Source organism: Saccopteryx bilineata, chromosome 11, assembly GCF_036850765.1.
Source record: "Saccopteryx bilineata isolate mSacBil1 chromosome 11, mSacBil1_pri_phased_curated, whole genome shotgun sequence".
Taxonomy (NCBI): domain Eukaryota; kingdom Metazoa; phylum Chordata; class Mammalia; order Chiroptera; family Emballonuridae; genus Saccopteryx; species Saccopteryx bilineata.
In genome coordinates, this window is record NC_089500.1 from 13,548,256 (window position 1) to 13,572,025 (window position 23,770).

Below are 23,770 nucleotides of genomic sequence, written 5' to 3' on the forward strand. Positions count from 1 at the left end.
TAAGTATTTAAAACACAATTTGTTGACAAGGGTGCATTTTTGTCACTCACCATGTGTGAGCTCTGGGCAGTTTTTCAGGACTCCCCCATTGCTCTATTGTAAACAGCTGAGGACCATTGGAACCTAGATAGAAAAAAAACAACAGTGATGCTAACAGCACCAAGGTAAGGGTGTGAGTTAAGGAGAGGGGGTGAGCAGAGACACCCTCTAGGGCTGCAGCATAATGTTTACTCTTTAATGAGGGGGAGCAACAGGTTTGCACAACCTCACATCACAGATGCCATGTTACCTTCGGAACACAACCGAGCCAAGTGTAACAGACACTGCAACACACGGAAGTGTGGGCTGCCACAGCCCTTCCACCCAACCTGGGGAGCTTAAATTTAAAACTACATTTTTTGGGGGGGGGATGAAACATGGCTTTTAATATGCAAAGCAGAAAGAGTGATTAAAAAAAATCTATAGTAAGCACTGAAGAACTCTGCTTCCTGGAGGTGAGGCATTCTTTCAACGTTCAGTTCATAACCACATGGACAATTCTGCAAAATCTAGGTTTTCAGAGCCAGGCCAGACCAAACGAATCGAAACAAGAGACGGTTTCCTGCTCACCATAAAGTTCGGCAAACCCATTCATAGGCACTCGGGACGTCCCCGTGACAAACTGCAGCAACCGGATGCGCTTCTCAGCGTCCATCAGCAGCACAGCCTGGGGACAGAAGCAGAAGGTCAGCGTGTCCCCACATGACACGCGGCACATGCTGATATGCGGCACACGGGCACACTTAACCTTATTCACATGGCAACGTAAGAACACAGACAGTTGACTGTGAAAATGGTCCTCCTCCTCCTTTTTTTTAAATGGCCACCACAGCCCCGGCCTCTCTAGCTTAGAGTGCAAGAGATCACAATCTCTCTCTCTCCTTTTGCAATAAGTCAGAATAAACGATGTAAACAGCAAACTGTTGGACGGCACCGAGCTCAGGCCTCCGTGTGCGAGGCTTGCCAGTCCCTGGAAAGCCAATTATAAATATACAGGGTCTGAGAAGTGTCAGCACCAGGGCAACCCAGGTTACGAAAACCTAGCTGGGAGTTCAGACTGTAGACAGATTCTTGAAAGATAATACTTTATAAAAAAGAAAAAAAAAAAAGAGGCGAGGATAGGCCTCTGAAATAATGTGTGCATCCTACGTATCTGAGTTATTATAACAATTGAATTGGCAATACGGGTAATGTGACTTGAACTGCTGTAAAAAAGAAAAAAAATCCAAAATCAAAATTGAGCAAGCTCTGGCCGGACAGCTCAGTTGGTTAGAGCATCGCCCCGATAAGCAAAGGTTGTGGGTTCGAACCCTGATCAGGGCACATACAGGAAAACAGATGCTGTTTCTCTCTCACACCCTCTTCTCAAATCAATAAATAAAAATTAAAAAAAGAACTGAGCAAGACTTGGACTAGGATTTGAAGATTCTTCTTTTTATCTTTATTTCGGGTAGTGCTGGAAATATTATTAAAAATAGACATTTAGGAATTAAAGCAAGTGATATGATTTATTATCTCTGTAAAGCAAACAATCAGCTTTTCCCCTCATGTAGTATTTCTTTTGAAGTCATTTCCCATCTCTCCCTTGGACCCACTCATCCTCACTTCTCTTCTCTCCTGAGCTAAACAGAAAGCAAACATTGGCCTTAAGATAGTAAATCAAATTTCATTTGTAGCCATCTTTTCCCGTAAGATAATAACCAGTCAAAATATGTGTTGGAATTATCCATCCCCCCCACCATAAAAAGAAAGAAAAGTGGGAAATGACATTTTAATTGACAATGGCATCTTGGAAAAGTCAGCCCCAAAGCATGTTTTCACCCCAAGAAGCCTCTCTGGAGGACTCCCTCCAACTCTTAAATCCAATTACTTCCTTTTCAGAATTGTCCCACTCAACAGGCGCCTCAAACAGAAGCCACTGCAATCGGTGGTTAAGGAAGGGCAGTGTGCTTTGATAAGGGTAAACCTCCTTAAAGGACAGCTGTCTGCTGCAGTTATTCTAGCTAAGTTTGCCTCTGCTCTCTGCCAGCGGCCAGGTGCTAACAGAGCCCCAACTTCCAGACCATGGAAAGGGCAGGGGAGCCCTCACACCTGACCCTGGTACAGAGCAGCGTGTGGGTCCAGGAGGCCCTGAAGGCCCGCCCTCACCTTCCAGAACCACTGAATGACAGGGTGGTTTGGGCAGTAGCCATTCTTGTAGATAGAGTGTTGTCTCCAGTCGTTCACGTCCACGTCGCCGAGGCCGCACATCAGCAACTGGGAAGGAGAGAGACCAGATGTAAATGGGGAGGGGCGTGGACACCGAAAGACCGCAGGTGGAGAGACGGCCTTCCTGGGGGCCAGCAGGTAAGGTGGCAATTCATAAAAACAAACGCCGGGAATGTGTGTTCCAAATTTCACCTGCCACTGCAGATCACAGAGACGGCACTGGGGACAAGGGGGACCCCAGCCTAACGCCCGTACAGACCACAACACTCCGTACTGGAAATGGAAACTCCACGTTGGTCACCCTTCATTCCTCCCCCTCATCTGAGCACAGCGCTCGTAGATTTTCTAATGCTCCACATGTCTCCACATTACTCAGCTGTCTCTCCTTCTGAGAAGTTATTTGTTTCAATACTTGAAAATCTCTCCTCCCACACAAAAGAACTGGTGTGTTAGGAGAGCAAGAACTCGTCTCCCCCAGATCGGTCAGCCCAGGGGAGGGCAAGTCCCTCATCTGTCCAGAGACCCGGGATGCAGACCTGTACTAGCGCAGTAACTGGTTCTCTGACTTAGCAGTTAGCCCTAGCTCTGCTTTTCTAATGACCTAACCCTCCAATATGATGGTTTCCTGTGGACCGATGAACATGTTCCTGCAGAGATACTAACGTGAAAAGGGAAGAAAACTGAGCCAGACGCCTGGAAATGGGATTCCTAGTCCTAACTGTGCCAACACCCGGTTGGGCAAACCCGTGAGATCATTAACTTCTCCCTGCCTCCGTCTTTCCACCTGTCCAATGAAGGGCTTACACTATATAATTTCTATGACATTATCAACTTGAAGTTTCCATTTTAAGATAAAGGAACAGAAAGCGAGTCAATGAGAAAGGCTTCTTTGGATGTGGTTTGGACAAATGGATGAACTGAACAGCTTCTGAACAGACACAGCCTTCCTTTCAACATAAAAAGGGTGATGGATTCCTTTGCTTTTTAAATTGATAGTTCTCATTGACCTCAACACAGAGGAGCTGGAACAGTCAAATATTAAACTCGCTGTTGCCTCCTGATGTTTCCCTGACCTGATACAGACCACTTCAAGTACAGGAGGCGCCTGCCCTACAGCCCTGTAGACACTTACACTCCCCTCTTGGCCAAATCTGCACTGGGTTGCCGGGGTGCATGTGGGCAGGATGGCCAGCTGGGCCGTGAGGGCACGGTGCTGCCACCCCAACTGGTGTGGCCACCTCAGCTCTACTAGACACAGCAACTGTCCTCACCTGGGGCATGGGCCAAGAGCCCAACTCGGCTCAGCGGGCCTCTGCCTGTCCTGCGTGTTCTAGAACTGCCCCCTCCCAGGCACGGAATCTGTAGGTGACCACTTTGCTGTTTCCTTACTCCCCGACTGGCAAACAAACAAGCTCCTTAAGAATAATGCAGTAGGCCTGACCAGGTGGTGGCGCAGTAGATAGAGCGTTGGACTGGGCCATGGAGGACCCAGGTTCAAAACCCCAAGGTCGCTGGCTTGAGCACAAGCTCATCTGGTTTGATTACAGCTCACCAGCTTGGACCCAAGGTCGCTGGCTTCAGCAAGGGGTCACTTGCTCTGCTGCAGCCCTCTAGCAAGGCACATATGAGAAAATAATCAATGAACAACTAAGGTGCCGCAATGAGGAATTGATGCTTCTCATCTCTCTCCCGCTCTGTCTGTCTGTCCCTATCTGTCCCTCTCTCTGACTCTGCCTCTGAAAAAAAAAAAAAGAAGCACGCAGTAGATCACCTAAGCTCACTCCACAGGGCATTATGGACCAGAGAATATTAAAATATCATTTGTGAAGTAATGAGAAACTTAAAATCTATTTTACACAAAATGTTTATATACAAACCTCCAGCTCATTTTCATCAAAAATTTTAATCAGATCAATAGGAAGCAGTTCTGTGAATCCCTGAAAGAAAAAGCAAACAAGCAAAATCATCCTAAACATCTTTATTTCTTGAAAGAGGCAAATTTTACAGGAAAAACTATCTTTTTGGGGGTTAGCCAGAAAAAATACAATTTTTTTTTATTGGATTTATATATCACTGTTTTATATATCAGTGACAGCATCCATAGTTGTAATTTAAATAAAAACAACCTAGTCAGAATACAAAAATTTTGGAAAAGCTTAGAAGCTAGAAGGCCCAGGTATGTAATTTTTGAAGCCCCATGGAAACGCAGGTTATGGGAGGCAGGCAGACTTCAGTGTCACTTAATGGCAGTGCTGTGAGCCGGTGTGTCCCGGAACACACGCGCCACAGACGTGTGAGAGGACACATGTAAAAATCAGGTTCCGAAGGCACCTGGATGAGACAGACAAGGAGGCTGCGGGCTCAGTGCAGAGAGCAGTACCCAGTGCCCACAGGACACCTGCTCTAGTTAACGGGCAGGGGTCGCTAAGGGGACCTGGGCCATCGCTGATAGAATGCTTGGAGCTGAGAACTGCCTGCCCTCCCATTAGGACGGTGGAGGCTGTATCAGATGAGCCCAGCCCAGGAAATGTGTCCCACATGCGCCTGCACAGGCCTCTTGAAGGGGGAGCCTGCCTTCCGGGTTGAGTTTGTAAAAGGTTCTCTAAAAACAGTGAAGGCAAATGAAGAAATAAGAGAAGCCAAGAAAATATCACTAAACAAACAAAACGGAGGGGTGGCCATGCGGTGGCCGAACACTCCTGTCCTGGGGACCGGGCAGGAGTGTGAGCTGTGCAGTCCTGACCTTTCTGCCACGTGTCCCGGCCCGGGCCTTCCTTCTGGTGGGTGATCGCCGCCGCCACACCCCCCGCAGGAGGATAGCCATCCTCCTTCCTGCTGTGACTAACGGCTCAGGCAGACCACTACGGCGGGAGCTGCTCACCTCCAAGAAGGCGTTCATTTGCTTCTGGACCCGGTTCACAAACCTCCACTGGATGACTAAGCTGCGGGGGAAAATGGAACAGTGTAAGCACCTTCGTCAGCACGCATGCTCAGCTTCCATCCCGTCTCTTCAGATCGCAGAGAGGAAAACGGGGGGGTCCGAGACTGGGGCATACACTGTTTATTCATTAATCCTTTTGAGAATAACTGATAACACATGTGAAAAGCCTGATCTCGCACTGAGGATTTCAAAGGAACAGTTGATTTCTTCTCCACCCTCCCTCCAAGATCAAGGCCTGGCTTATCTACATTGCTTTAGAAATGTAACTACATGGCAAAGAAGGGAAATTCGGTCATGGTGTATGGACACATACAGGGTGGGGCAAAAGCAGGTTTACAGTTGTTCATGGGGAAAATAATACAATAGATAATATAGGCATAAACTCTGCTTTGCGTACTCACAACTGTACCTACTTTTGCCTTACTATGTATGTATATGTGCAGAATACGTGTACACACATAAACTCACATATATCCACGCCCACCTGTCTATACATATGTACACACACTTTTAAAGGGAGTACCAGCACAACATTTTATCAAGTGAATTCACTCTAGTATGCACTCTTACCGATTTTCAACAATGACATACAGTTTAACAAGAAAATGACTTAACTGATACTTTAATACTATTATACAGAGGATTAACGGTAAGACCTCTTTATATAACAAATCCACTGAAACCCTCTTCCCTGTGACAATGTCTAGTCACAGCAGAATTTATTCCCAGGCAAATCAACTTTGGCTACTTTCTAAGGTGCTTTGTTATGAAACAGCACAAGGACCTTGTCATAAATGGCTCTCACCTATGACATAGGTGGCACCACAGCAGTGGCCCTCAAGGACCAGCCCCTCTCACGACCACTGCTCACCCCTATCAGGCTTTACCCTGTGACCTGGAGTCAGCAGGCCGATGGCCGCCTTCTTGTAGCAGAAGAATGCAGTTGTCCGGGAGCAGTTGGAGATTTCTATCATCCTTTTCTCAGCGAAGCTAGCTGAGACTCTGCCCAACCCCACATCCACCAAATGTGAACTCTCAAAGAATTCACTGCAAGCAACAATATACAACGTCTGATTCCTCACACTTGTGACCCTAGTCACCTGGGTGGAGTGTTTTAAAATCTATCCAAAGTCTGTACTTTCCAAAGGAAAGACAATAGTGTCTGCCAGGGTGTTATTTGTTTTCTGTGACCGGCCAAGTTCAGAACAAGTGTACTAATTAACGTGAACAGGTCAGAAGGGCAGTGTCTTCCTTCTCGCTATTTTAGTAAGCTTGGCAAGCTGTTAACTTGTGAGTAGAGAAGGAGTCTGCTAGGTACCCGCTGTACTTTGTCAGGATCTTTAAAGTAGAGACTCCAACACTCGAAGGATTTTTTTCTTTGCAGATCATGCTAAGATGCCAACAGCCTGGGCCAATTCTCTAAAGGAAGTCCTCCTGACCAGTATGTTGAGAAGACAGGAGGGAGCCCAGCTTGTTGGAAGGAGCTCAGGCTGAAGCTGGAACCCACAAGATGAGTGGACACTAGGACCCAGGGGCCAAACGTGCTCTGATCTCATTCCTGCACCAGGACCAGTGAGGCCAACTGGGCAATTCTCGGAAGATCCTAGAATTGTGTGCTTGAAGCATACCTATATACCAAAGAGGAAAATGTAACGTGGCCAACACAGAAAGACGTTCTGACTGGGGTAAATGCTCCAGGGTTACTAAATATCCAGACTTTTAAAGGGCTCAACATTGTGTTCCACCAGCTGACACTGAGATTGGGATAAGAAAATTACAAGTATCAGAAACGACTCATTACGTTTGCATGTGCTGAATTTTCCTACCCATTTTCTCTATTTATTTACATTTTTATTATGGCAAAGAAGTCAGGAGGAAGAGGAAATATTTTATCTTTAGTTGCTCCTAATTTTATCCCATTGGTCATTGCAATTCTCAGTGTTAGACTAGACACCCACCTGCTCCAAAGAGTCTGGTCACACCACTCAGTAACGCACACCTTCCTCCTTGCACTGGTCCTTCACACAGCAAAACCCTGATTATGGCGCGAGTCAAACTTCCCACCCCTTAATTCAATTTCCTACTAGCCCATGCCAGAAAGGAACTCGTATTGTTGAAATATGCCTGTAACATGCACGAACTGTTTTTAAAAGGCAGGGTGCAGCAACCTCATATTAATTAAATAAAAGGTTGTCAATGTGCTTATACGTACTCAATGTATTCCCTTTTGTTTTCATTTGTAACCATTATTTCTGACCCGTTGGGCTTCAGATCCACTTGATACGTCTGTAATAACAAAGATAAAGCAACGGTCACCATCATAAAGTTATTCTGCGTATTGTTCCTGAGTAAGAATGTCTTACCATAAAAGGAAGAGAAGCAAAATTTGCTCAGAAATATTTTCCAGGAAATAGGCTCTGTCTATTAGACATCCTCATACAATGAGGTTTATGAGCTGTTGAGATGTTACACATTTAAAGATGTTATCATTAAGGCAAATCACGATTATCAAATGAGTTTTAATTATTCTTCATACATTAGCAACAGTGGAGAAGAGCAATATTTTTTCTTCTGCTATTCATTTATCAAGATATTAGTTACATTGTGGTGAGGAAACCTGTAGCATTTTGTTAACCAATGTCACCCCCAAAAATTCAATTAAAAATTAATTATGTCAACAGAAAAGACAGGGTACGTCCATCAAGACTGCAGAGATACAAATTTGAATGTATTTTACTTGTTTCTGAAAATTCAATTTCATAGTCATAAAACAAATGCGTGAAATGTTTTTCAAAAAGGTAAAATGCAGGGATTAAAAATACAAAACAAAAACAAAGCAGCTTAAGAAACAAGGCTGAGGAGGCGAATTTACCTGATCGCAAAGAGCCAAGCAGCTGAGACCACGGCTGGACCCTGTGCTTTGGGTCAGCCCTGCCTTCACAACAGTGGATTAAAGCAATAACCAGCAGGAGGGGAGGGAGGGTAAGGCCGGCCACTTTACAGATAAAATGCTTATTTTCAGAAATTTTGGAAAAATAAAAGAGAAATTGCCACTCACAGCTCTCCTGTTCAAAGCTAGCCATGTCAATGTTTTGGTGTAATCCCTATCTGTCTCTCTTCTACACATGCCCCGCTACATTTGGGTTCACACACGTCCCTGCGGATCTTTCCGAGATGCCTTACGCCACCCACGTGTCCTGAGGAGTTTGCTGAGAAACTGGGTCATATTGAGCATCCGGGATGGACGTGGGCAGAGTGAGGTCTGGCTCCCCTCCCCCACGCTTGGTGCTGCACAAACCCTGTGGAACGGTGTCGGGCAAATAAGTTTGTAAAATTTGCGTTAATTTTGCTCGCTTTTATTGTTAAAAATGGCCGCTGCCCATGTGAATGCCAAACTAGGTGAAACTGCTAATTACCTTCCTGCTTGGGAAGGGGATCTGTTATGCTAATATTGCTGGAGGAGGGGTTTCACACTAAAAAGTTTTAAGAAGGAGAAGAAGGAGGCAGGCATGTTTTTGCAGAGTTCATGCAGAGAATAGAAGGGAGAAGGTGTGCAGATGGGGAACAGAAGTGAGGGCTCTTGCAAGCTCTGCTGAGACTGGTGGGGCCTTTGATTCTAGGAGGAACCAGGGAAGACTCCCCTGGTTGTAGAACCGGAGAATGTGTGAGTGGGTTTTGATGCCCTGTGTTTTCTCGCCTGCTGGTTGTGAGGCTAGAATAAAGGAATGGACCACAATTTTTTGGCTCTGCTGTTTCTCTACTGTCTGCTGGAATCCAATGGGAACCTGCATGTGCCTGGCCACAACAGTGGCGGCTACTGGTCACAGAGATGGGTCCCAGGGGCCAGGCCTCCCCACCCTCCCAGCATCTCCCTGCAGACATCAAAGTAAGTGATTGGAGGCGAGTACAGTCAGCCTACCTCCTCGGTCCCATTTCACGCAGGCTCCCTATGAATTTCCCTGACCTGGTCTCTGAGAAGGAGGCCCTCCACCCTTCCTGGAGCCACCTGCACATTAAGTTATGGGTCTAGTTCCTTCTCGCTTCCGCCAGGACCTTGCTCTATACCTCCCCACTCCCTTGATTTCCAATTTTGGCTTTTTCACTCATTCCCTTTCCCCAACTCACTGTTTCTCAGCCTTTTCTCATTAACATTCCCCAAAACGCTTTTGTGGATCCCCCACTTGCTCCTTTTCCCCACGAAATCTTAATAAACAGCTCCATGGTCCACCTGTGGTATATGTTGTGGCCCTTTGGAGGGCCACGGACCATTGTAATGGCCGAGACATTTTTGTCCATGGAGAACTGAGGTTTGCCCCTTGGGGCAGTATTACACCAGGTGGGAATGCACACCCTCACCTACCTCATGCCTGGTCCTGAAGGGTTTTCCCGCACGGCTGCTACTCACTTCCTACTCCTCCCTACCGCACAGCTCCTTACGAGCCCAGGACAACCAAGTCAGATGCTGCTTGGCTGAAACTGCAGTAAAAACTTCTCCTTCACCGAGCTCTACAAGGGGGCTTGTTCCTGGGGGGTGCATCGGTGTGGGTACACGGCGCATGGGCGTAACGGTTTATTCTTTCTGCTTGGCACATGACGGTTGTTCACATACACTGAAATTTGTTCACTGGAAACACTCCTAATAGGTCCCAGAAACCAGCAGCTCCACATTCTCATCAACCAGAAAGAAAACACATCGTGAAATAATGACAACAGCTGCAGTTTCATTACACAAAGTGACAGCTCCCCCCACTTCATGGTCTGATATTTCTAACTGTGGAATGAATTAAGAAAAAAGAAAAAAGGACACCCCAGCTGAAAGCACCACGGAAGGTCGAGCACACGGATGGACATTTCACTTCTGGGGTAACTTCACACCACAGAAGAAAGGACTTTATCTTCTGGCACAAAAGAGATCTGGGCTTCCTTTTGGGTTAGAATGGACGGCAGTGTACTGTCCACAGTCCTGCTGGGGGCTGAGAGAGGGAAAAGCCTTGCACAGTTGTCTCTAGGGCCTACATTTTTGGTTCAACGACTCTATTTTGAGTGCCTACCCTGTGCCAGGCACTGTGCCAGGTGGCATGTGCACCATGGTGAGCAAAAGGCAGAACCAGTGCTGCCATCACCAAGACTGAGCCTGATGGGAGGGGCAGATGCTATATACACCGCCATTCAAATGAATGCCAAGTCATCCTGTATGCAATAGTGGAACATGGGAGATGCTCGGAGGTATTACGGTTTGGAGTCTGAACTGAGAGTGGGGAGAACAACATGAGCACCAGAAGGGACAGCATGAGCAAAGGTCCTGAGGCATGGAACTTGGAAGCAGACCCAGGAACTATGAGGGGCGGCTCTACCTTCTCTGGAGATGGAGCCGATGAACCAGACCATGCAGGACACCATGGGGTGAATCAAGGTTATGGGTCTTTATCTCAACGGCAGTGGGAAATTTCTCAACATCTCTCTGGGAGAGGAATGACATGAGCACTTCTACATTCTGAAAAGACCACGCTGCCATGATGGGAGGCTGAGGCGGATATAGAGAGACTGGTTAGAAGGTCATGAGAGACGATGGTAGCTTAGACTTCGGTGCTAGTGATTGAACAGATAGGGAGAAAAGATAGACTTGAGAAATATTTGGGAGCTAAAAAGAACAGGGCTTGGTGATAGGGTGAAGATGCGATCAATATGGAGCCCTTAATTCACTCTTAAGTTCTTCCCAGAATGCAAAAGGCATCTGTTCCCTGTTAATCAGGTTAGTACTCTAAAACGGGAAGGCAGTAATTTAACAAATAGGGCTCCTGATCATTAGCTTACTCATCTCATGGGTCTGATTATTGCATTACTATCCCTGGTTCAACTCTAAAGTCAGAAGAATCTTGTTTTTCAACCACTGGTCTCTGAAAGAGTTAACCACCCTGATGTTGTATAAAGATTATATAGAGTCATATAGTTACATCATGAAGTGAACACACTGTTTTTCGAAGTACCTAAATTCTAAAAACGAGGCACATTCACGTTCTGACTTGCTTTAGATTGGAAACAGGTACCAGTTCACACCCAGAGGCCTCAGACTTTTTGTAACTCTGCTGGAACTGGGGCGTCGCTTTCTGGCATCATAAGGTGCTGATATAATGAGATGATGATTGTCATCTAAAGCTCCTGGTGGTGGTTTTTAATTGTCTAGAAAAGTTGTGTTACAACCTATGCAAAAGCAAAGATTTTCTGAAAGTCAGAAAGGAGCTCCCGGGGTCCCCTGGACGCACCTGTCCAAAGTTTTCTTCATCGATACAGAACATGAGGTCCAGTTCGGTGGGATCATTCTCGAGGATCCATTTCAAGGAGTTGTAATATTCACTATCCTACAGAAATGACAAAGAAATTGAAAGTAAGCTTTGTTTTTCCCAAAATACACTTGTTTGACTTTAAATAATAAGTTCTTCTAATGTAATTCTATTCACACTGTGCAAGAATTACACTAGTCACTAATATGTTTTCCACTCCACCTCAAACCTACTCTTCTCCTTTTATTTAAAATACAAACAACAAAAACGTTTTAGTAGCAACAGGGGGTTTGCCGCTGAACCCTGTCCTCTGTGAAGCGTAGAGGAAGCAACCTGCTCTGGATGGCGGTCATTAAATCATAAACGTGAATATGTAAGATGAATACACTCCCTATCTTTTAAGAGTGGAAATAGCAAAGGACAGTAAGGAAGGATAGAAAACATTCTAATTAATTAAACATCAATAGTTTCAAGTTCTGCCTCTTCCAACACTTTTACTGCTCTCTGCAAGTCAGTGGAAGCAAACAGGAAGGAGCCAGAACACAGACAGGCTGCACGGGCCTGGCCCCTTCTCTCTTAGGGACCCCAGTGCCGGGATGGGACAGGCTCTGAGAAGGCAAAACAGAATGTGTGCACCAGCTGTCAACCTGTGGTACAGAATTTAGAGTTCAAGAGACACGTCTATGTTCTTCGCATCCTCATCATACATTATAAAAGCATAAAGCGCAACTTAAAAGGTGAACACTGAAAAGAAGTTTGAGACTGGTCCTGTGGACATATCCAGTGGCCCTCCCATGGAACACCGGGGAGTGAACTCAAGTTCACCGCCAGCGCACAGAGGATACACAGAGACAACCGTCAGGGATGGTCGGTAATGAGAACGTGGGCTCAGAGACCCAACCACACGAGAGACAGTCAACACAACAAAGGGGACACAGACGCTTTCTGACCCAAGTGACAGGATGTGAGAATGGAGCTACGGGACTCAGATGCCTCTCGTTGGCCCTGTGTGAGTGCGCTGGGCTTGGGCAAATTTCCCCGCCCTACTCTCAGAGGCAGACAGTGGGGGTACAGGTAAATTAAAAGAAAAACAATCAAAAAGAAGATTATGAAAAAGCATCAACTCATTTGTATAGAAAACCCTCAGAGATGACGTCAGAGTAATGGCGGAGTAGGAAGCGATACCGATAAATCTCCCCCAAAACTCAACAAGATCTTCAACCAGAAACAGAAAAACCTATACTTGGAGCTTCCAGATTCTTCGCAATACACCCAAAGGTATGATTGAGTGAAAAATTGGCTAAATATATAACCAAACCCCGAAGGAAATAGGGAGTAAGAAATGCTCCGCCTTCCTCACTAACCTAAACAGGGCGGCTTTCTCTGGTAACTGTGAATATAGAAACTGAGGCGGGCAAAGGGGGTGAATAGATCCAGGCCGCCGCAGCAAAAACGGCCGAACCAGGCTGTGGCTCAGAGATCCAAGCCGAGGAAAATCTGATCCTGTGGCAACCCGGGCAATACAAGCTAACACTCGCGCCAAACCCAAACAAAGAAAGACAAGCGGAGCGGCCATTTTACCCGGTCTCCTGGTCGGTGCGCAGTTAGTGGAAGAGAGATTTCTTCCTAAGCCGCGGAAGTGGGTGCCCGTGTTGCCCCACGGAGAGGCAGGGTCAGAGGCCTTTCTGTGGGCTGAGGGCAGAGTCTCTGGGCAGCCCCAGCACCCTGGGAAAGCCACGCACGGGAGGGAGTGAGAACTAATCCCAACGGTGGAGATTTTCCGTGCTGGAGGCTGTTTCACTCAGAGGGAACCGCGGCCGGCCTCATATCCTGGTTTGCGCGCGCAGATAAGGAGTGAGCGATTCCTTCGAGTGCCTCGGCAGTGCGCGCCCGTGTTATCGCAGAGAGGGGCAGAGTCAGGGGCCTTTGTGTGGGCCAAAGCGGAATCTCGGGCCGCCCCAGCGCCTTGCAAAAGCCGCACACGGGGACGGAGCGAGACTCAATTCCAACGCTGCAACTTTTCCCTGCGGTTGGGGGTTTCACTCAGAGCGTGAGACTGCTGGCCGGATATCCTGGTTGCAGACAGTGAGTGAGAGTTTCCTCCAAGCGCCCCGGAAGTGGGCGCCCGCTTGTGTTACCGGATAGAGTGGCAGAGCCAGAGGTCTTCGAGTGGGCGGAAAGCCCGCCTGATTATGCTAGCAGCTCTGACTGACTGAGCCTTACCCAGAGCCCTGTGCTGAGTGGAAATAGAGTGGGGAGTTGCCAGCAATTTGAGCCTCTTACTATCCAGGCAGAGGCAGCAGCAACCCCATACCTGGACTATCAGGCTACTAATTGAGGAAGGAAAGACTAGGAGAAAGGCTCCAGGAACACGGACTCTCTCACTGTCGGAGCCTATAAATGCTAATGAGCCTCGACTCCCAACGAGAATAAAGCACAATACATGACATTGCCATAGAGACTTATCAACTGCAAACCTCTACCTGAGCGTGCCAAAGGGGCAGAACCCGGGGTACAGAGTCACCGACCAGGAAGAGGGAGAGAAAAGAAAAAGCAAGAAGATAACCTCTCAAAATCAAGAATAATCTGCAGACTTTATAACCTATCCCATTTTATTATATTTGTTCGTTTGTTTCTCTTATCTTCATTCTTGAGACTTTTTTTTCCTCCTCCAATTTGGCCGATTAACTCTCTACCGGTCTTACTCTCTCCTCTCCTTGAACTACACTACCCATAAGTGTTACATCTCCCATTATCATTTCTCTTCTCTTCCTTTCTCTCTATGAGGGTTGCACTCCAAAACCCTTAACTCTCTCTCTCTCTCTCCTTTCTTTTTTCTTCTTTTAGTGGTTCCCTCTTTTTTTCTCTCTCTCTCTTTCTTTTCTCCCTCTATATTAGTTTCTTCCTTTCCCCTTTACATCTCCTCTCATTCAAACCTCAATAACAAACAAATTATCTTATCTGGGACTCAAACCTATGTTTGTGGCATTTTGGGGGGTTTTTACTTCACCTTTTTAACTCACTAGCAGTGCTCCCATCCCTGGCTCTCCATATTATCTAGTTCTTGTTCCACTAAATACAATAGTAAGTTTTTAATTTGTCCCCCCATTTTTCCATTTTCCTCTTATTCCTCTCATCATAACTCTTAGAAAACCAACACCTAAAAGCAAATCATTTTATTCTTGACCCAAATTTTTTCCTTATTTGCTTTTTGTGGGTCCATACGCTCTTTTTTTTTCTTTTCTCTTTTTTTTTTTTTCCTTTTTTTTTTTTTTTTTTCTTTCTCTCTTTTTTGCCCCTTTATTACTTTTCCCCAATTCAGGCCCTCCATCACAGGCATTGTTTGTTATAACTCACAGTCCACCACAAGATTTTCTCAAGAAAGAGGGGAGAGGAGAGGAGAGGAAAAAAAGAGGAAGGGAATAATTTCCTTTTTTAAAAATTTTTATTTTATTTTATTTTTCTTTATTTCATTATTAATTTTTTTTAAAAAAAAACAACTTTTTTCGATTTGTTATTTATTTATTTTTTTTAAACTTTTTATTCTTTATTAAATCTCATTAATACTATCAACAAAACCACCCTCAGATGCCATTAAGGAAGAGAAAATCGAATATCATGGATACAAAAGAAAGAGAGGTAACACAGCTAGATGAGGAAAAATCTATGGAGAAAAAATTTAATATATTGGAAACCTTGGAGCTAAATGACAGAGAATTCAAGATAGAAATCCTAAAAATCCTCCGAGATATACAAAAAAACACAGAAAGGCAATATAGGGAAATCAGAAAACAACTCCATGAACACAAAGAATATATGTCCAAGGAAATTGAAACTATAAAAACAAATCAAACAGAGATGAAAAACTCAATTCACGAGCTGAAAAACGAAGTAACAAGCTTAGCTAATAGAACAGGTCAGATAGAAGAGAGGATTAGTGAAATAGAAGACAAGCAACTTGAGGCACAACAGAGAGAAGAAGAAAGAGACTCAAAAATTAAAAAAAATGAGATAGCCCTACAAGAATTATCTGACTCCATCAAAAAGAATAACATAAGAATAATAGGTATATCAGAGGGAGAAGAGAGAGAAAATGGAATGGAGAACATACTTAAACAAATAATTGATGAGAACTTCCCAAGCCTGTGGAAAGAACTAAAGCCTCAAGTTCAAGAAGCAAACAGAACTCCAAGTTTTCTTAACCCCAACAAACCTACTCCAAGGCATATCATAATGAAATTGACACAAACCAACAGCAAAGAAAAAATTCTCAAGGCAGCCAGGGAAAAGAAGAATACAACATATAAAGGAAGGCCCATTAGATTATCATCAGATTTCTCAGCAGAAACTCTACAAGCTAGAAGAGAGTGGACCCCAATATTTAAAGTCCTGAAAGAGAGGAACTTTCAGCAACGAATACTATACCCATCAAAGCTATCCTTCAAATACGAAGGAGAAATAAAAACATTCACAGATACAGAAAAGATGAGGGAATTTATCATCAGAAAACCCCCACTCCAGGAATTACTAAAGGGGGTTCTCCAATCAGATACAAAGAACAAAAAAAAACAGAGCCACAAGTAAAAGCTCCAAGAAGAACACAATAAAACCAAATTTAAACTGTGACAACAACAAAAAGAAAGAGGGGGAGAAGACGAAGATTAACAGTAGCAAAGGACGATGAAGTGCAAAAGTACTCACAAAATAGTTCGCTACAATGAACAGGGTAGGGACCCTTTTCATTACTCAAAGGTAACCACCATTGAAAAAACCACCACAGAAGCACATGAGATAAAAAAGATAGCAACAGAGGAAAGATGTATGGAATACAACCAAATAAAAACAAAAGATAGAAAAACGAAAGAGAAGGATCAAACAAGACACAAAACTAACAGAAAGCAAGATATAAAATGGCAATAGGGAACTCACAAGTATCAATAATTACACTAAATGTAAATGGATTAAACTCACCAATAAAAAGGCACAGAGTAGCAGAATGGATTAAAAAAGAAAATCCAACTGTATGCTGCCTACAGGAAACTCATCTAAGTAACAAGGATAAAAACAAATTCAAAGTGGAAGGCTGGAAAACAATACTCCAAGCAAATAACATCCAAAAAAAAGCAGGTGTAGTAATACTCATATCAGATAATGCTGACTACAAGACAGGAAAAGTACTTAGAGACAAAAATGGCCATTTCATAATGGCTAAGGGGACACTGAATCAAGAAGACATAACAATTCTTAATATATATGCACCAAACCAAGGAGCACCAAAATATATAAGACAGCTACTTATTGATCTTAAAACAAAAACTGACAAAAATACAATCATACTTGGAGACCTCAATACACCGCTGACGGCTCTAGATCGGTCATCCAAACAGAGAATCAACAAAGACATAGTGGCCTTAAACAAAACACTAGAGCACCTGGATATGATAGACATCTACAGGACATTTCATCCCAAAGTGACTGAGTATACATTTTTCTCCAGTGTACATGGATCATTCTCAAGAATTGACCATATGTTGGGCCACAAAAACAATATCAGCAAATTCAAAAAAATTGAAGTTGTACCAAGCATATTTTCTGATCATAAAGCCTTGAAACTAGAATTCAACTGCAAAAAAGAGGAAAAAAATCCCACAAAAATGTGGAAACTAAACAACATACTTTTAAAAAATGAATGGGTCAAAGAAGAAATAAGTGCAGAGATCAAAAGATATATACAGACTAATGAAAATGACAATACGACATATCAGAATCTATGGGATGCAGCAAAAGCAGTGATAAGAGGGAAGTTCATATCGCTTCAGGCATATATGAACAAACAAGAGAGAGCCCAAGTGAACCACTTAACTTCCCACCTTAAGGAACTAGAAAAAGAAGAACAAAGACAACCCAAAACCAGCCGAAGAAAGGAGATAATAAAAATCAGAGCAGAAATAAATGAATTAGAGAACAGAAAAACTATAGAAAAAATTAATAGAACAAGGAGCTGGTTCTTTGAAAAGATCAACAAAATTGACAAACCCTTGGCAAGACTTACCAAGGAAAAAAGAGAAAGAACTCATATAAACAAAATACAAAATGAAAGAGGAGAAATCACCACGGACACCGTAGATATACAAAGAATTATTGTAGAATACTATGAAAAACTTTATGCCACTAAATTCAACAACCTAGAAGAAATGGATAAATTCCTAGAACAATACAACCTTCCTAGACTGAGTCAAGAAGAAGCAGAAAGCCTAAACAGACCTATCAGTAGAGAAGAAATAGAAAATACCATTAAAAACCTCCCCAAAAATAAAAGTCCAGGCCCTGACGGCTATACCAGCGAATTTTATCAAACATTCAAAGAAGACTTGGCTCCTATTCTACTCAAAGTCTTCCAAAAAATTGAAGAAGAAGCAATACTTCCAAACACATTTTATGAGGCCAACATAACCCTCATACCAAAACCAGGCAAGGATGGCACAAAAAAAGAAAACTACAGACCAATATCTCTAATGAATACAGATGCTAAAATACTAAACAAAATATTAGCAAATCGAATACAACAACATATTAAAAAAATAATACATCATGATCAAGTGGGATTCATCCCAGAATCTCAAGGATGGTTCAACATACGTAAAACGGTTAATGTAATACACCATATCAACAAAACAAAGAACAAAAACCACATGATCTTATCAATAGACGCAGAAAAGGCTTTCAATAAAATACAACACAATTTTATGTTTAAGACTCTCAACAAAATGGGTATAGAAGGAAAATATCTCAACATGATAAAGGCCATATATGATAAACCATCAGCTAACATCATATTAAATGGCACTAAACTGAAGGCTTTCCCCCTTAAATCAGGAACAAGACAGGGTTGTCCACTCTCTCCACTCTTATTTAATGTGGTACTAGAGGTTCTCGCCACAGCAATCAGACAAGACAAAGAAATAAAAGGCATCCATATCGGAAAAGAAGAAGTAAAGGTATCACTTTTTGCAGATGATATGATCCTATACATCGAAAACCCCAAAGAATCCACAAAAAGACTACTAGAAACAATAAGCCAATACAGTAAGGTCGCAGGATACAAAATTAACATACAGAAGTCAATAGCCTTTCTATATGCCAACAATGAAACAACTGAGAAGGAACTCAAAAGAATAATCCCCTTCACGATTGCAACAAAAAAAATAAAATACTTAGGAATAAACATAACAAAGAATGTAAAGGACTTATATAATGAAAACTATAAACCATTGTTAAGGGAAATCGAAAAAGATATAATGAGATGGAAGAATATACCTTGTTCTTGGCTAGGAAGAATAAATATAATCAAGATGGCTATATTACCCAAAGCAATATACAAATTTAATGCAATTCCCATCAAAATTCCAATGACATTTTTTAAAGAAATAGAGCAAAAAATCATCAGATTTATATGGAACTATAAAAAACCCCGAATAGCCAAAGCAATCCTAAAGAAAAAGAATGAAGCTGGGGGCATAACAATACCTGACTTCAAACTCTATTATAGGGCCACGACAATCAAAACAGCATGGTATTGGCAGAAAAATAGACACTCAGACCAATGGAACAGAATAGAAAGTCCAGAAATAAAACCACATATATATAGTCAAATAATTTTTGATAAAGGGGCCAACAACACACAATGGAGAAAAGAAAGCCTCTTCAATAAATGGTGCTGGGAAAACTGGAAAGCCACATGCAAAAGAATGAAACTGGACTACAGTCTCTCCCCCTGTACAAAAATTAACTCAAAATGGATCAAAGATCTAAACATAAGACCTGAAACAATTAAGTACATAGAAGAAGACATAGGTACTCAACTCATGGACCTGGGTTTTAAAGAGCATTTTATGAATTTGACTCCAATGGCAAGAGAAGTGAAGGCAAAAATTAATGAATGGGACTACATCAGACTAAGAAGTTTTTGCTCAGCAAGGGAAACTGATAACAAAATAAACAGAAAGCCAACTAAATGGGAAATGATATTTTCAAACAACAGCTCAGATAAGGGCCTAATATCCAAAATATACAAAGAACTCATAAAACTCAACAACAAACAAACAAACAATCCAATAAAAAAATGGGAAGAGGATATGAATAGACACTTCTCCCAGGAAGAAATACAAATGGCCAACAGATATATGAAAAGATGCTCATCTTCTTTAGCTATTAGAGAAATGCAAATCAAAACGGCAATGAGATACCACCTCACACCTGTTCGATTAGCTGTTATTAGCAAGTCAGGTAATAGCAAATGTTGGAGAGGCTGTGGAGAAAAAGGAACCCTCATACACTGTTGGTGGGAATGTAAAGTAGTACAACCATTATGGAAGAAAGTATGGTGGTTCCTCAAAAAACTGAAAATAGAACTACCTTATGACCCAGCAATCCCTCTACTGGGTATATATCCCCAAAACTCAGAAACATTGATACGTAAAGACACATGCAGCCCCATGTTTATTGCAGCATTGTTCACAGTGGCCAGGACATGGAAACAACCAAAAAGCCCATCAATAGATGACTGGATAAAGAAGATGTGGCACATATACACTATGGAATACTACTCAGCCATAAGAAATGATGACATCGGAACATTTACAGCAAAATGGTGGGATCTTGATAACATGATACGAAGCGAAATAAGTAAATCAGAAAAAAACAGGAACTGTATTATTCCATACGTAGGTGGGACATAATAGTGAAACTAAGAGACATTGATAAGAGTGTGGTGGTTACGGGGGGGAGGGGGGAATGGGAGAGGGATAGGGGGTGGGAGGGGCACAAAGAAAACAAGATAGAAGGTGACAGAGGACAATCTGACTTTGGGTGGTGGGTATGCAACATAATTGAACGACAAGATAACCTGGACTTGTTATCTTTGAATATATGTATCCTGATTTATTGATGTCACCCCATTAAAAAAATAAAATTAAAAAAAAAAAAAAAAAAAAAAAAAAAAAAGAAAACCCTCTTGGTTCTAAAATGGTCAGCCTAGATAAAATGAATTAAACACAACATGAAAACAAATAGTTTTTGGAAAACTTGGCACAGCATACACTTTCACACTTCTATTGTTCCTCCTCCAGGCAGCGATCAGTCACCCTTCTATGTCCAGAATGACTGTACACACTCTCCCTTTTACCTGCGGTTTTGGCCTGTGTGTCCTTGCCATTATTTTGAGGTCAGAGAACAGAGGGACAGCAGATCAATCTTTCAACGTTCAGTATTAGTTTTTGATGGAAAACAAGGGCTGCAAGGAGGTGACCGTTGGACTTAATTTGGTCACTCCAATCCTGGGTCACCAGAGGTGGCTCTGATTTGGGTGTGTCCAGACCATGATTTGCTTATTAGGAAAATTAGGGAGATCAATGAAATTCTCAACAATAAAATGTTCCCTTATTATCCACGCTGAATGGCGACACCCATAAAAATCGCTGTGGCAACAACACAGTCACAGCTGCTCTTCCCTAAGGCAGGCGTGGCCTGGAGTGCCCGTGGGAGTGACCGCGTTTACTCACCACGGACTCCATGTCGTTCAGGGTGATCTGCTTCCCCAGCATCATTTTGTAGAATGGTCTGATGAAGAAACCTGAAACACGGTGGGAACCAGGTTACTGTCAAATGTTTGCTGCTGTTGTGCATCAGCAATGAGTACAAGGTGAATCTGCCTTCAGTCTGAATGAGAGCCTGGGACAGAACAATCAAAGGCCTTCTATAGTGATGTGTGACCAAGCAGACGAGGGCCTTTTCTTTTTTTCTTAGTTGAGCTTCTAAATGCTCAAATCCCATCCCACTTGCAAGGCATGCCTAATCCTGGGGAAGTGCTCCGAGCCTCCAGCCAAACTGGGGTCTCCTTGGAGTACTCCCTGTATTCCCTTCTGCTTGGACTCTTGTCTCTGTGTGTCTTCTGTTTTCCCACTAGATTACAGGTTCACTGGGCTCAAGATCACAGCTGACATACTGTCCCGAGCCACTGAGAATGTCTTCTCACCGGGCAGAAGGGATACAGACAGACCTTCAAAGAAAAGTGAACTTGAACAGCTGAACCGGCGTGACTCCAGTCAGCAAATTACAACACAGTCAATTGCTATACACACAAAAAGAGTGAGTGTAGTTTTCTTCCAATGAAAAAAAGTGTTTATTTCCCCAATAAAAATAAAACACTGAAATCAGAGGCTCAAAACCAGCTAGCAATTGCCAGTAAAAACATATTAAAGGATAAAAGTACAGAAGGTACATCAATTATTTATTGGAATTGCTAAGGTTTCGCAGACGCAATTGACATAATTCCCCTGGAAATCTCTCTCTCTACAGTAACTCTCATGTCAATCTCAAATCTTAGTCTGTCTTCTACCCTCAAACACTGAGGTCCTACAAATCCTTCAGAAATATTTCCAATTCTCCTTCCTCAATAATGATTTCTACAGCATTTGCTCAAGGGCAGTACTTTTGAAATGAGCAAATCCGTAAGAAGACTCTATAATAAGCCTATAGACAGAACCAGGGAGGGGATTCGACTTTTAACTCCCAAGGCACCCTGAGGTTCTTCCATGGCTCGACTGCTCTAAATAAGAAGGAGATTATTTTGTGCCATCTGGGTAGCAGTGATCCCAGGGTCAAGGTCTTACTTGAATTATAACATTGCTTTGAAATGACTTACTGTTGGTTCACATTCAAATAAAAATAATAATGGGAGGGGGGGCAAATGAAGCCATGGCAGGATATTCAATGAATCGGGTCATTTTTATTAACTCTGAAATTAATTTTTTCCACCAAAATCTATGTCTTGCTAAAAAAAAACACATGAAGTTATGCTTAAGAGCAGGAAATGCACACTCACAGAATGTTCTGTGCTTCACACTTGTTTCTTTTATAAACAGAATTTTAAACTGTGTGCAGACACTATGTTTGCAGGGCTCAAATTAAGATGACATCAGGGAAAAGTACCTCCATCGTGGGCAAAACACAGAAATAAGTTATTGAGTTACACAGAACCAGCAAAGCTTTTGCTTAACGTCTGTGATAGGAAAGAGGACACGTAATAAGGAACCACGAACTGTACCGTCCTGTTTTTATGACTTCAAGACGGTTTTAATAACTTACCATCTAGGAGTTTCCCGTGAAATACTGCCAGACCAGCCACCCTGCCGATGAAAGTGAAGTAGGACAAGTGGTCTTCGTTACAGAGGCCGGAGTTGGGATTGATCTGAAGCGTGTAGTTGTCCCTTGGGGAAGGAAGAGAGAGGAGCAGCCTGATCACATGTTTAAGGCAGAAATGCAAGAATGTGCATTTTCCTCTGCCACCTGTCACCAGCTGTTAGGGTGCTGAAGGCTCTTCGCGGACCTCCCACTCCTGCTGGGGAGCGGCGTGAGCGAGAAATGAGACTTGTCTTCCCATTTCGTCAGCCTTTTCCTGCCACCCAACACTGAGGTCCTAGAGAGCGGGTGCGCATGCCCTTTTAAGTTAAACTGTAGGAAAGTGCTGATATCTGACTATTTTTGATCTATAAAAATGTCAGCTTTGTATGGGTCAGCCCAATCTCTTGGGAATGTGCAAACAATCACACAGCAAAGGCCTGCGCACGGACTGGCAACATCAGGAGTCCTTCACGGTCTCCGAGGAGGGAGAGGCTTCATTCCTTTGAGAGGCCTTTGGTTTGAAGATTTAAGAGTTTTCCTACGGGCCCAATGTGTAGTCTGACCGTGGCTCTGCCCTGGAAGGCCCCAAGGGCGCTGGTAACAGCATATGGCTGTCTGGGTACAATGTGAACCATATAAAATGTTCACCTGTCTGCATTTGGTCTCAAAATCATGAGGATCAGTGGCTTTCAAATGGGGCTCCACAGACAGATGCTTTCAGGGGCTCTCCGGGAATGCAGGTAAGAGGTGAGGGCCCTGCCCCCTCCCCTGCCTGCCACTCAGTGGTTTTCATCCGTTTTACTTAGCGAGCTTTTTCACGGGACAACAACAATAACAAGCTCAGCAATTCTTGGCTGGAGCAAACTGGGCAGGATCCCGAGGCTGCCTTCCAACAGAACCCCCGAGATACTGGCACTGGGTAGAAGGTGTGGGGGAACTCAGGACCCTCAGATCAGAGGCTGCCTTTCAGCAAGGTCAACAACCATCCTAGGCACGCGGGCCCCCAGCCCGGAGGATGATGGCTGCCTTGCAAGCAGCCCATGTTGGATTCCTGAGAAAGCAGTTGAATCACAATCTCTGTGCATGATAATGATGAAATCCTCATTCACGGGGAGCTAGT

The 23,770-nt window shown here is 43.4% G+C and overlaps 1 protein-coding gene across 8 annotated transcripts in view; it reads right to left on the reverse strand.

The window, feature by feature from the left end:
- The window catches only part of NEDD4L (NEDD4 like E3 ubiquitin protein ligase), a 339,262-nt gene that overhangs the window by 10,127 nt on the left and 305,365 nt on the right, over positions 1-23,770 (reverse strand). For all 8 annotated transcript variants that reach the window (XM_066247368.1, XM_066247372.1, XM_066247370.1 and 5 more), the window contains 9 exons: positions 22,615-22,736; positions 21,030-21,100; positions 11,452-11,547; positions 7,401-7,474; positions 5,129-5,189; positions 4,125-4,184; positions 2,188-2,295; positions 610-706; positions 51-123 (listed from right to left, as the gene is read on the reverse strand). In XM_066247368.1, the coding sequence (XP_066103465.1) occupies positions 51-123; positions 610-706; positions 2,188-2,295; positions 4,125-4,184; positions 5,129-5,189; positions 7,401-7,474; positions 11,452-11,547; positions 21,030-21,100; positions 22,615-22,736 (762 nt within the window). The remainder of the gene's footprint in view (positions 1-50; positions 124-609; positions 707-2,187; positions 2,296-4,124; positions 4,185-5,128; positions 5,190-7,400; positions 7,475-11,451; positions 11,548-21,029; positions 21,101-22,614; positions 22,737-23,770) is intronic.